Source organism: Microtus oregoni, unplaced genomic scaffold (genome assembly GCF_018167655.1).
Source record: "Microtus oregoni isolate MIOR12 unplaced genomic scaffold, Mior012 000144F_ref0000341, whole genome shotgun sequence".
NCBI classification, from domain to species: Eukaryota; Metazoa; Chordata; class Mammalia; order Rodentia; family Cricetidae; genus Microtus; species Microtus oregoni.
This window is the reverse complement of record NW_024544794.1, coordinates 1026222-1038783: the sequence shown is the minus strand read 5'-3', so window position 1 is coordinate 1038783 and position 12562 is coordinate 1026222. Positions and strand designations below refer to the sequence as shown.

The 12562-nt window shown below is 47.0% G+C and overlaps 1 protein-coding gene across 3 annotated transcripts in view; it reads right to left on the bottom strand.

The window, feature by feature from the left end:
- The window catches only part of LOC121444859 (CASP8 and FADD-like apoptosis regulator), a 47148-nt gene that overhangs the window by 15389 nt on the left and 19197 nt on the right, over positions 1–12562 (bottom strand). For 2 of the 3 annotated variants that reach the window (XM_041646779.1, XM_041646780.1), the window contains exons 2-6: positions 12133–12559; positions 9894–9999; positions 8141–8276; positions 6604–6689; positions 2899–2953 (exon numbers count right to left, since the gene is read on the bottom strand). In XM_041646779.1, coding sequence (XP_041502713.1) covers positions 2899–2953; positions 6604–6689; positions 8141–8276; positions 9894–9999; positions 12133–12428 — 679 coding nt within the window. In that variant the 5' untranslated portion in view covers positions 12429–12559. Of the gene's footprint in view, positions 1–2898; positions 2954–6310; positions 6690–8140; positions 8277–9893; positions 10000–12132; positions 12560–12562 lie in introns of those variants that run through there. The other variant, XM_041646781.1, reaches the window with a different exon arrangement.

Here is a 12562-nt window from a genome sequence, read left to right as displayed (position 1 = left end):
AGAAAACTCAAGAGCACCTGCTATTCCAGGATTCCGTAGAAAAACCACGCCACGTAAGTGTAAGAGGGCTCTCCCTTGACCTCTTCCAGATGGCCCGCAGGAGGCTGGTGGGGTTTTAACCTGATAAGGAGAATTCAAAACTCTGACTTTGCTATACCAATAGCTTTCCTATATGGGCCCAAACCCTGGACTGCATCTAAAGGGAACATCTTGGAGCACGCGGGAAGGGAATGCTTCTGTGTCTGTGCTATGTACAGAACAGATGGCCAATGTTTTCATAGTTCCGTGAGGCTGGGGGATGATAAAATAAAATGTCAGCAGCCAGACAGTGCACAGCACGCCTGGAAAGTGGAGAGCCCACGGCAAACTCCGCTCCACAACAATGACTCAATTAGCCTGCACAAGCGGGAGGGGGGGGCTCTGGGTGCCGGAGCCACGAAAGGGCTGGCTCACACCTTCGTCCTGGCTGCTCGTTCAATCTCTAGGCCGAGGCTGCGGCAAAGTGAGAAATGACATCTAAAGATAAAACAAAGGAGGAAAAAAAAAACCCAACCCTGCCAGAATCTGTGAGGTTTGGGGGAAGCAAATGGCGTTTGTTTGGCTTCAGAGGTGGGTTCTTGATACGTAGCCCAGGCTGAGCCCAACCTCAAATTTGTGTACCTTCTGCTTCAGCTCATGAGGGCTAGGATTGTCGTCCTGTGCTACCATCCTCAGCTTTGAACCTGAGTGTGTGTGTGTGTGTGTGTGTGTGCGTGTGTGCATGTGTGTATGTATGTGTGTATGCATGTATGCGTGTGATGCATGTGTGTATGCATGCGTGTCCATGTGTGTGTTGTGTGTGTGTATGCATGTGTATGTGTCTGCACGTGTGTATGTGTGTGTGTATGTGTGCGCATGTGTGTATGTGTGTGTATGTGTGCGTATTAATTAGGTTCCAGATGGAACTCTGGTTACTGCCCAGCCTGCTGCACCCCTGGCATGTAGTCAAACTATTCTTCCTTAGAAGAGACGTGTGTCGCACGCCTATCTCAGTGAAAGACATGCCTATCTTGGTTAAAGATTTAGAACGCGCCCGACAATAAGGGCCAGTCACCGTCACCATCAAGATCTTTCCGTAGGAACCATTTGGAAGTCCAAACTGACCTGAACACACGGCTTGATTATCTTAAACTTCTTAGTTTAAGGCCAACTTAACCAGATGCTTTCCCTTTTATTAGTGAGCTAGGACCAGTCCAAAGCGGAAAGGTGGCTTTTGTATGGTGGGGACCGCGAATACTTACCCGGACCAACCTACGCTAGGGTCACAGCGGAAAGAACATGTTTGCTTTACGTTCCTAGGCTCTCATGCCGGAGCTCCCATTTTCCACTTTTTGCTTTGTTTTGTTTTGTGTTTTGTTTTTCAAGACAGGGTTTCCCTGTAGCTTTGGAGCCTGTCCTGGAACTAGCTCTTGTAGACCAGGCTGGCCTCGAACTCACAGAGACCCGCCTGCCTCTGCCTCCCGTGTGCTGGGATTAAGGCGTGCGCCACCACCGCCCGACCCGTTTTCCACTTTCAACGGCATTCGGAGTGCTAACTCCACCTCAGCAGTGTTTTAAGAAACAGGCTCTCAGTTCAGGAATTAATTCCGTTCTCAACAGTTTTCGCCGGGAGAAGAATGTTAGGGAGGGAGCGGCAGGCGTGAGCGGCACCATCTGGCTGGTCGCGGGTACAATGGGTCTCAGCTTCCAGGAGCACACAGAGCCTGTGCTCTACACAAACTGCTCGGGCAAGGCTCCATCAGGGGACAAGGCCCCCTCAAAACGCTCCGGCTGCCCCACTCGTGTTGAGTTCCTCCACTGTGCACACAGCAGATTCAAAGGCCCTCGGGTAGCCCTGCTGCCCTCCATCGCGGCATAGAGACCTGCTCACGCTGGTTCTAAGCACGGGCTACCTCACCGGTATGGGGCTGAGTCTTGACTCTCACTTTAGAAAGGTCCCCATGCAGAAAAGAAATGCTTAAAAAAAAAATGATGCTATAAGCCAGCTACGGCAGCACGTCCCTGCAATCCCAGCGCTCACAAAGATTGAAAAGGGATGATTGCTGGGAGCTTGAGGCTAGCCTGGGCTACATCACAAATACCAGCCCAGCCAGGGATACATAACAAGGTTCTATCACTAGTCGTCAAATAAACAGAAATTTAAATAATGCCAAGAACTCGAGCTGATGTTTTAAGAATGAAGAGAACATATTGGTTGAAATGAACAATACTTTAATTGCCTTTCTTTACTTTTTATGGAAGACATGGTCCAGATTAACCTTTCTTCCTGCTGCTGGATAATTAGTTTCCCCTGGTTCTCTATCATGGCTGGGTTAACGTTTAGCATGGTCTGGCTATAGCTCCATTTCAGATGTACAAACACCACACGTCTGACAAACACAGCCTAGGCTATGTGCCTGATGGAGGGGGTGTTATCCAGGTTTAGATGAGCTAGGTCAGAGGGGAACTACATGTGTCTGTGAGTTCATCTGAAGAATGTGTTTTACTGCCTTTTGGAAGCTTAATTAAAATATGCGGATAACAGAAATCACCAGCCCCACAATGAAACTCCCCCCCCCTTTTCATTCCTTTCTTCTTCTCTTTCTTAGATGACAGGGTCTCACCACATTTGCTAAGGAAACTGGTCTCGAACGTCTGGGCACAAGAGTTCCTCCTGCTCCAGCCTCTCAAGGGGCTACGTCAATAAGCAGAGACCACCAGACACAACAGCGTGAATTTTTTCTTTTCCGGTACTGGAGATGGAACCCAGGGACTCATTCACACCAGTCAAGTGTTCTACCACTGAGTTATACCTCAGCCCCTTGTACTAAAGCTATGAAGCATTTATAAAGAATAGCTATAAGAGATTGGGGGCCTTACTTTGAACGTGAAGGTGTTCCGCAAATCTTTGTTCCTTACTTCGCCCATTCTGGAGCTTCAAATACAAAAAAGAAGGTCACACTGTTAGTTTTTTTTCGGAAGCTCACTATGTTACACCTCTTTAAATAGCTCAATATTTTTACACGGGGTTGGGAGGAGGAATAAAAATATCACCTTCTCAGCTACCTAAATATGAACTGCAGGGACAGTTAACCCTGTAAGTTCCACACTACACTGTCAGAGATCAGATCAACTCTCCCAGTCAGAACTGAAGGCATTTTGAAGCTGGAACTAAACTTGCACGCTAGACTACTTCATAACGGCTCTAAGCTGTTACAGTACATCATGGGTGCTCGAACAGTCCCAACTCAGCGCACTCTGGGACAGAGATTGACATTCGGTGCCTCCCGTGAACACCAGGGTAAAGTGCAGCCTGGCTAAAAGTGTGAGCGAGTCATTTTACCTCTCTGTCTGCTTCTTCATCTGCAAAGGTGAGGAGAAGAATAGAATAGTACCTGCCATACATAGATGGTAAATTCATCTGCAAAGGTGAGGATAAGAATAGAATAGTACCTGCCATACATAGATGGTAAGGACGGTTTTTTTTTTTAACGTATATGTGTTTTGCATGCATGTATACCTGGTGTCCATGGAGATCAGAATAAGGCATTGGATCCTCCGGGACTGGAGCTACAGACAGTTGTGAGCCACCAGGCAGGTGCTGAGGATGGAGTCTGTGCTCTTGAATGCTAAACTCACTCACAGGCCTTAGATGTGAAGGGTGTTTATGGTGTTTCATTACTCAGAAACCCCTCAGTACAGTCTAGCATGCAGAGAAGCACTTGATAAATGTCTATATCCAAAGCCCCGAGTACATCTGCAGCACTCCTAAATAAGTAAGTACATGATGTCCTATTATGGCTACAAGATAAGTGGTATGTGGGCATGATTCTCGACAGTCACATACTCTGCATGAACCACTTCCTGGGAGATTAAACCGACCTGCTTCTCTCATCTCAGATGACAGGAACTACGCAAGATGACATCACTTCCTACCACCATCTGACCACTGGTATTTCAACAACAGCTGACCTCTTTAGCTCTCCTACCCAAAGAAGGAAGTACATTATCCAGTAAGCTGCTTCTGAGAGTACATCTGTGTGCAAACTGGAGACATGCAAGCTATGGACCCCCCTCCCCGGAATAATCCTGACTTAATCAGAGCCTAAATCTTGTGAGAAAGCTACCAGGTTCATTTGCCACGGTGCCTGCTACTAAACGAGAGATCAAGTCGCGTGCCAGACACAGCAAGCGTAAAGCGAGATGAGGCGCAGAGCATGTTGGGTCCCAAGCAGGCTACACGGACAGGGACGATGCTCACCTGCATTGGCAGGACAGAAACACAGTCGTGAAAACATAGAAGGGTTTTAACTAAGAATGTTAGTGTAAGTTATAACAATAGGTAGTGGGGGAGAGAGAGCTCAGAAAATCCTAAATCCAGCTGTCTGTGACTTAGTCGTCTATCGGAGACTAGAGGGACAAATTAAAAACTGTACCTAAGCAATGAGATGAGTGTGGTTTATAGATAGATCAGGAGATTGTGGGATGAGAAGAGGCCGATCCTGGCCGGCCCTGTAGGAGGTACAAATACACAGTCACTGTGGTTTAGACATACATGTCCTTATCGTTCAGTTAGTGGGTGGGGCAGTGCAATCCTTAGCAGCCAGTCTGTTGCTCAGTGGTACCTCCTAGAGCTAGTGTCCTCCCAGAAACTGTTTATAAACTGGGAGGGATGTTATCATGATAGACACTCATAGAAGTGTTTATAATTCAACCGCAAAACTTAACTTGAGTCTAAGTATCCACCCCAAAGTCCGCATAACTTTAAGGGGGGGGTTGGGTTCATATTATACCAAGGTTTCTTCTCGTGATAGAAGATTAACCAGGGGATAAGCACAAAATGAACTGTGCTCCTCAGAACACAACCACACGTGACCACGAGACACTTACGATCATTAACTAGAAAGGGAAATCTGTTCTGTCACTCATTAAAGAAAAGTTTGCCAATTTTTAAATTATTAAGGCACGCTCAGTAAAAAGGCGAAAGGCTCTAGAGATGGCTCAGAGGTTAAGAGCACTGGCTGCTCTTCCAGAGGTCCTGAGTTCAATTCCCGGCACCCACATGGTGGCTCAGAACTGCCTGCAACTCCGGTTTTAGGGGATTTGCTGCCCTCTTCTGACTCCACTGGGCTCCTGAACACGCACGGGTGTACAAAAACTCACACAGGCACACATGCATACAGTAAACAGAAAATAAAAAGGAAAAATGTGTTTTAAATTAATTTTTTTAAAAAAGAAAATGCACAAAGAGGTGAGAATCAGGATATTTATTTTGCAGCCATGTTTGTCACAACACAAGAACAGAGGCAATCTGCACATCGGAAAGAAAGAACTAAATAAATACATGGTGGTACGTGTAGAAAACGGAAGCTATGAGCCCTCCTGGTAGGATGGGCCTACAATGTCAGCACTTAGGAGGCTGAAGCAAGGAGAGGGTCCTTGCTCTTCAATGCTAGCCTGGGCTAACCAGTGGACTCCAGGCCAGACTGGGTTACATGTGTGATCTCATATGAACCGTGTGGTACCATGTCTAAGAATTCTGTGTTCAGAGGAATGGCAAGACGTGCTACCCCTTGTCTGCTGTATGTCTGTAGACAATCTCTACACGGTCAAGAGACCGGTCAAGAAGAGTCGCCTTAACAGAGGGTAACTGGGACGTGAGTGTACGGAGGAGGGAGAAATCACAATTTTAAGATCTCTTTGGGGGACGCTGCAGCTTTTCTTTCTACAGGTACATCCTATCTATTTTTATTTTAAAAGAGAATCTTCAAAAAAAACAAACAGTGAAAAAATATCCAACTGTATAAATAGATACATTTGCTAATGCACATAAAAATAAAACTAAAAGAAAGCACCCAAAATATTAATATTAGTCATACCCATGTAACAGACACGTGACACGTAAGATACTTTCTTGTTACATATTCATTAAACTCCCCAAATATATTATTAAACACTTTTTTATTTTCTTTTTACTTTTTTTTTTTTTTTTGGATTTTCGAGACAGGGTTTCTCCGTAGCTTTTGGTTCCTGTCCTGGAACTAGCTCTTGTAGACCAGGCTGGCCTCGAACTCACAGACGTCCGCCTGCCTCTGCCTCCCGAGTGCTGGGATTAAAGGCGTGTGCCACCACCACCAGGCCTTTTTACTCTTTTTTTTTTTAAATATTTATTTAATGTACATGAGTGACCCATCTTCATGCACACCAGAAGAGGGAATCAGATCCCGATACAGACGGTTGTGAGCCACCATGTGGTTGCTGGGACTTACACTCAGGACCTCTGGAAGAGCAGCCAGTGCTCTTAACTGCTGAGCCATCTCTGCAGCTTTTTTTTTTTTTTTTTTTTTTTTTGGTTTTTTTGAGACAGCTCCGTGCAGCCCTGGTTATACTGGAATGCACCACACTAGTCTCAAACTCACAAAGATCCGCCTGTCTCTGCCTCCCAAGCTCTGGGATTAAAGGTGCGCACCGCCACCGCCCACCAGCTGAGCACTTTAAAGTTTATAATCATAAGAAGTTGCACACTTTTATGACTCCTCTGAAGCGGGTTCATGCTGTCAGTCCATACACCGGCTCCAGACTCACCCTTGAGTTATATGAAGGCTCCTTGATGCTCAAGTTTGGAAGAGAAGCCTGGAGAGAATTCACGTAATTTGATCCTGCTCCTTGGCCTGTAAAGACAGAGAGAGGCGCTAAGATTCATGAACTGTCAAATGAGTCTTCTACAGTCCCTCAGATCCCAGCCAATCTTTTAAAATACCTTAAACCTGAACCATCTGAATTGGAAGCATCCGCTCAGATGACTTCTGTCCACCAGTAAGAATGACTTGCCGGGCGGTGGTGGCACACGCTTTTAATCCCAGCACTTGGGAGGCAGAGGCAGGAGGATCTCTGGGAATTCGAGGCCAGCCTGGTCTACAAGAGCTAGTTCCAGGACAGGCTCAAAAGCCACAGAGAAACCCTGTCTCGAAAAACCAAAAATAAAATAATAATAATAATGATTGAAAGGATGACAAACTAATTTCAATCCCCAGGCCCCACAAGGTGGGAGGAAAGAAATGACACCCACATAACATGTGGGTGTGTATATGTGTGTGCGCGCACACACACACACGTAGACACACACTAAATGAATAAATAAATAAATGGATAAACTTACTTTTAAATTAAAAAAGAAACTAAGGTCATTCCTAATTCTGTCATTCAGAATGAGGGCAGACTGTCTTTTTAAAAAAAATATTTATTTATTTATTATATATACAATATTCTGTCTGTGTGTACACCTGCAGGCCAGAAAGGGGCACCAGACTCCATTACAGATGGTTGTGAGCCCCCATGTGGTTGCTGGGAATTGAACTCAGGACCGTTGAAAGAGCAGGCAATGCTCTTAACCTCTGAGCCATTTCTCCAGCCTGCAGATTGTCTTATATATAAGCAAGTCTCAGTCATGACCTAACACTGTGACCCTGTGTTAGGTGTAAGGTAGAAGGGTCAACCCCCTTAATTAAAGAAAAAACCAAAGTGACCTTTTCCATAGGTTAAGAGAAACACAGCACACATACAGGACAGCAACCAGACTCAGTGACACCACCCAGAGCTGGATGGTGGTCACCAGGTCCAATGTGGAGCTGGGCAACAGGGCCCTATCTATAATCAAAGCCCTGAAAGTTCACAGTCTCTCTGCCCTTTAAAAACAGAGATACAGACTCCTTTAAAGAACAGAATGGTGCCGGGCGACGGTGGCCCACGCCTTTAATCCCAGCACTCGGGAGGCAGAGGCAGGCGGATCTCTGTGAGTTCGAGACCAGCCTGGTCTACAGAGCTAGTTCCAGGACAGGCTCCAAAGCCACAGAGAAACCCTGTCTCGAAAAACCAAAAAAAAAAAAAAAAAAAGAACAGAATGGTAAGACCTGCTTAGTGGCAATTTTCAGAGGTAGGAGATCTACCAGTGGGGTTGGGATATTGGGATGAGAAGGCTACAAAGGACTATGACCTCTTGGTGTAGGCTAGAGGGGGCTGAGATGCTTGGGTTCCATTTCAGCCAGGCACCCAACAGGTGACATCTCTCCACCAACCGTTCCTCCTGCGCATTGAAGATCACTGAGACACCAAAATTTCTTACCCGACTGCGCGTACTTCTGGATTTTGGTCTTCAGATCTATCCTGTGGATGCTCTTCAGGCTTTTTTCTAGTAAGTTCAGTTGATCTGCAGCAACAAGATTCAGTTTCTCCAGTTCAATCACCAGGTCCAAGAAACTCTAAGAGAATCACCAACAAGAAACACACATCATGAGTGGAGCTAACACGTCCGAAGTGCAAACTCTAGGCCACCTAGTGGTCATAATATCAGGAAAAGGTGGCAAGACGGGACCTTCCGGTAACCCTTGGTGACAGTTCTGCTCAGAATCAATCACCCTCCTGAATTTAACTCAAAGAAATGGGGGCTAGGGCTGTAGCCCAGGTGGCAGAGTGAGCTTGCCTTGCATGTATGACACCCTGGGCTTGATCCTCAGCACCACACACCGTAAGAGCTTCCCAGAGAGTGGGCGGGAGGGGGTAGCTGAGGAAAAGGTTGATATGGGAAATCTTCATAATGCCATTTTAAACTGTCTTCATCCATCCTGGACATTCTAGGCCATCCTGACTCAAGAGATGGTTCCCAGAAAGAGTGGGGCCCTCTACTCATTCACCCTGAAGCAGCTGGGTGATTTCACGATTTCAAAAGCGGGCATGGCTTTGGATTCTATATTTGCTCACGGTTAACATTTGGTTACTTAACCATTAATCATTATTTTACAAAGACAAGAAGCCTAATTAATTACATATAAATGGAAGGCGTTGATTAGGGAAATCCCCCCCAAAAACTCCCAGCTTTCACTTTCTTCATTTGATGTTGGAACAAGATGTCTTCCTGTTTTTCTATAATCAAGGAGCCTGAGGGAATTCTAAAAGGCAGGGAAGCCAGTTGGAACACTTATTATCACCCCCAAAGTTGGAGATTCTTCTTGGCCCATCCTCAGGTTAACCGTGTCAGGAGTTCAAACACCCTTCCCACAACCCCCGACAACTCTAAAACGGTCAGACATCTCTATCCTCGTCACTTCCCACACACACCGCAAACCACCTCCACCCACAGCCACTGAGGGGAGTAAAACAGCCGAGGGCCAGCAAATGAGAGTGGACCAGCAAGCCAAGCCCTCTACGGCAAGCCAGGTCTCTACTCCACACAAGAAGACGGGATGTCCTCGCTTGGAAGAGGGCTGTCAAATCAGAGAACTGACATTGAAGCCAGCCAGGTTGGTGACTTTTACAGAAACCAGGACCAGATCTAAGCATAAAAGAAACTCCCAGGGCCACAGGAGGAAAGAGTCCCAACCTAATTCCCTCTCAGTTAAAAACCCATTCTCTTGCTACCAGGGTCACAGAAAAACTATCAGAGAAAGCTCCTGGGACCATGGCAGCAGGCTGCCCACTTCCCTCTCTCTCTATACCACAACAGGAAGCCTTGATAGAACTATCCCCCAAGAAGCTATAAGAAAATTCAAAAGGAAAACTCATTTTCTGTTTTTTGTTTGGTTTGGTTTTTAGAGATGGCTCTTGGTGTGGAGTCCTGAATTCTTTCTTTCTGAATTCTTTCATTCTTTCTTTCTTTAAGGTTTATTTATTATGTATGTGTGCAGTGTTCTGTCTGCACGACAGAAGAGGGCACCAGACCTCATTACAGATGGCTGTGAGCCACCATGTGGTTGCTGGGAATTGAACTCAGGACCTCCGGAAGAGCAACCAGTACTCTTAACCTCTGAGCCACCTCTCCAGGCCCCAGAGCCCTACTTCTGACAGCTCTTTGGAATGGGCACCAAGAGAACACAACTCACCTTGTCCTTGGCTCCCTTGCCTCGGCCTGTGTAATCTCTCATAAGGAAAATTAACGAGGACACGTCAGATTTATCCAGATTCTCGCCAATCTCCATCATCAGCACCCTGTAAATCCCAAAAGTTTCTTTAGTAAACCCAGACAAAAATCCAAGAGCCCATCCCTCACCAAGGCCAACAACTTGGCTAATTGTTGTCCCACAGAAAATGCCCCCAACTCTATAAAACAAGAAGCCTTGATAGAAATATCCCCCAAGAAACTATAAGAAAATTCAAAAGGAAAACTCATTTTCTGTTTTTTGTTTGGCTTGGTTTTTAGAGATGGCTCTGGCTGTGTAGTCCTGACTATCTTAGCTCTCCCTGGACAGAGACTGGCCTCAGACTGCACCCATCCTCCTGTCTCTGCCTCCCTCCCAGGTGCTGGAATTCCAGGCGTGCACCACGCCAAGCCTTTCCTTTGTTTGCAGTAGGACACAGTACTTCCCTTTCTAACCGGCAGCTCCAAAAACAACTGTGTGAATAGACTTCCCTGAAAAAACCCCTTGGTTCCCAGAAGTCATAGTGAGACCAAAGAGATGAGTAACAGGAAAGACCAAATTCAGAGTGGCCTGGCCCTCTCTGTTGACCACTGGCCTAAGAACCACACTTTGAGTCTCAGGATTCTCTAAAGCAAAGAAACATCTCTGACATCTCTGGCCCACCCTTGAAAGTTAAAAGAAGTCCACCATGGAGCTTCTGACCACAAAGGTCTGATCTGGAAAACCCCTCCCAATGCGTTCACCTCTGCTCTGGCTGGGGTAGCCACCACACTTTGTCAGAACACCTGTGTAGAAGGTGACTTGCCCAGGGAGATTCCCTCATATTCTTTGGGATTCTTCTTGGCCCTGGGTTTAGCTAGGCCCTGGTGAAGGCTGCCGAGCTGAGCAGACGGGTGAATAACTATAACCCCAAGCATCTCACACAGAAAGCCACTTGGTACACTATCCAAAGAGAAACTTGTGGAGCTCTGTCACTGTCTGTGGTGCTGGGGCTGAACCCAGAACCAAACACACCCTAAGCAAGGGCCTACTGCTATTGCTCAACACACAAGCCCCCCCCCCCCCCCACACACCTTTTCAGAAAGGGTTCATTATTAAGTCACTCAGGCTGGTCTTGAACCTTCCTGCTTCCATTTCCTGAGTAGCTGGGATTTCAGGTCTTCGTCACCAGGCACAACTAGCTGGGCTATATTATTCTTTACTTTGTAAAGTTAGTAACTGGCTCAGCCTGGGTGGGCTGTAACTGGTCCGAGGTTTAACACAGCCCTACCAACACCTCGCAGCACTTTACAAAGCCCGCGCTGCCTCTAGCTCTTTTCAGTACTTTTCATGATAATAAAAATAAACATCTTCAAATACATATTACACAATCAACAGAACTAGCAGCCTGGAGGAACAGGAAGCAATTTAAAGGAACAAGGTCTCCTTCTTGCTTCAGAAAACACAACCCTTCCAGAGGCTCCCTCATATGGGGAAGGAAGTCCCCTGAGGCTCTCCGATTTAGGGACATAGATGGTCGTTCTAGTTTAACCAGAAGGGGGTGGAAGGCAGTTCCTTGAAGAAAGGTCCCCCTTGGCCCCCTCTGAGGCAGAGAGGCAAGACTATGGGAAGGGAACCCACCCTGAGGCATTTACTTGGCTGGCTGCCCAGGCAGAGGAAGAGTTAGAAAGGGCCACAGCTCTGGCAGTAGGGAGGTTACTCACTCTTGCTACTTTATTTCTCAGTACCAGAATTTCCCAAAGCACCGCAGCTCCCACGCTACCGGGGACTGGCAAGAAAGAGCAGCGCTACACTGTTTCTCCTTTCTTCCTCTTGTCAGTCTGGCACACACAGACTATCTGTCCCTTCCACTTCCATGATGATCTTTCCCCCAGTTGCTTACCCGGTAAGCAGCTCGTGTTTTATTGAATTCAAACAAACTGTGAGCCCACACCCGAGGCAGGAGGATTGCTATGGGTTGGAGGCCCAGCCTGGACTACACAGGAAGTTCCAAGCTAACCTGAGCTATAAGGGGCTTCTGAAAAACACAAAGCCAACCAACAAACAGAAATCCAGAGCGTTCCGCGCCATAAAGTGGTATCTATCGGCGGATAGTTGGATCAGAAGGAAGCAGAGTGATGCTGTTCTTCTCACAGCCCACACCTTCTAGACAGCCCGGCTCCCTCCCCCGGGTGTGCAGCCTGGTTCAGAGCCCAGGAGTTACCTATAATCAGAAACAAGGTGAGGGTTTCTGCGGAGGTGGGCCTCCACAGCCGCTTTGTCCGTCTTCAATATCTTCTTAAGCAGGTCGAAGCGCCTCACTCTGTAGAGCAGTTCAGCCAAGGTAGCCAAGGAGAGCTGGCCTCTCTCACTTAAGGTGCCCAGAAGCTCCCTGACATTAGCTGGAGCCAGGTTCTCAGCCACATCTCTACATAAGAAAAGCATCGTTTCCTTCTCCTCGTCGTCCAGGGACTCTTCCACCTGGTGGATGACCTCAGCAGACACGGGGTACAGGGCCATGTTCCAGAAATCAGCAGCCAGGGTCTCATCCAGCGTCTATCCACTTAGCAGGGCTCCGCGCACCCCGAGTCAGCAACTTCATTTTGGAGGCCTTTCTTCATTTCTTTCCCGGCTCTTGCAGGAGAGGCACGCTG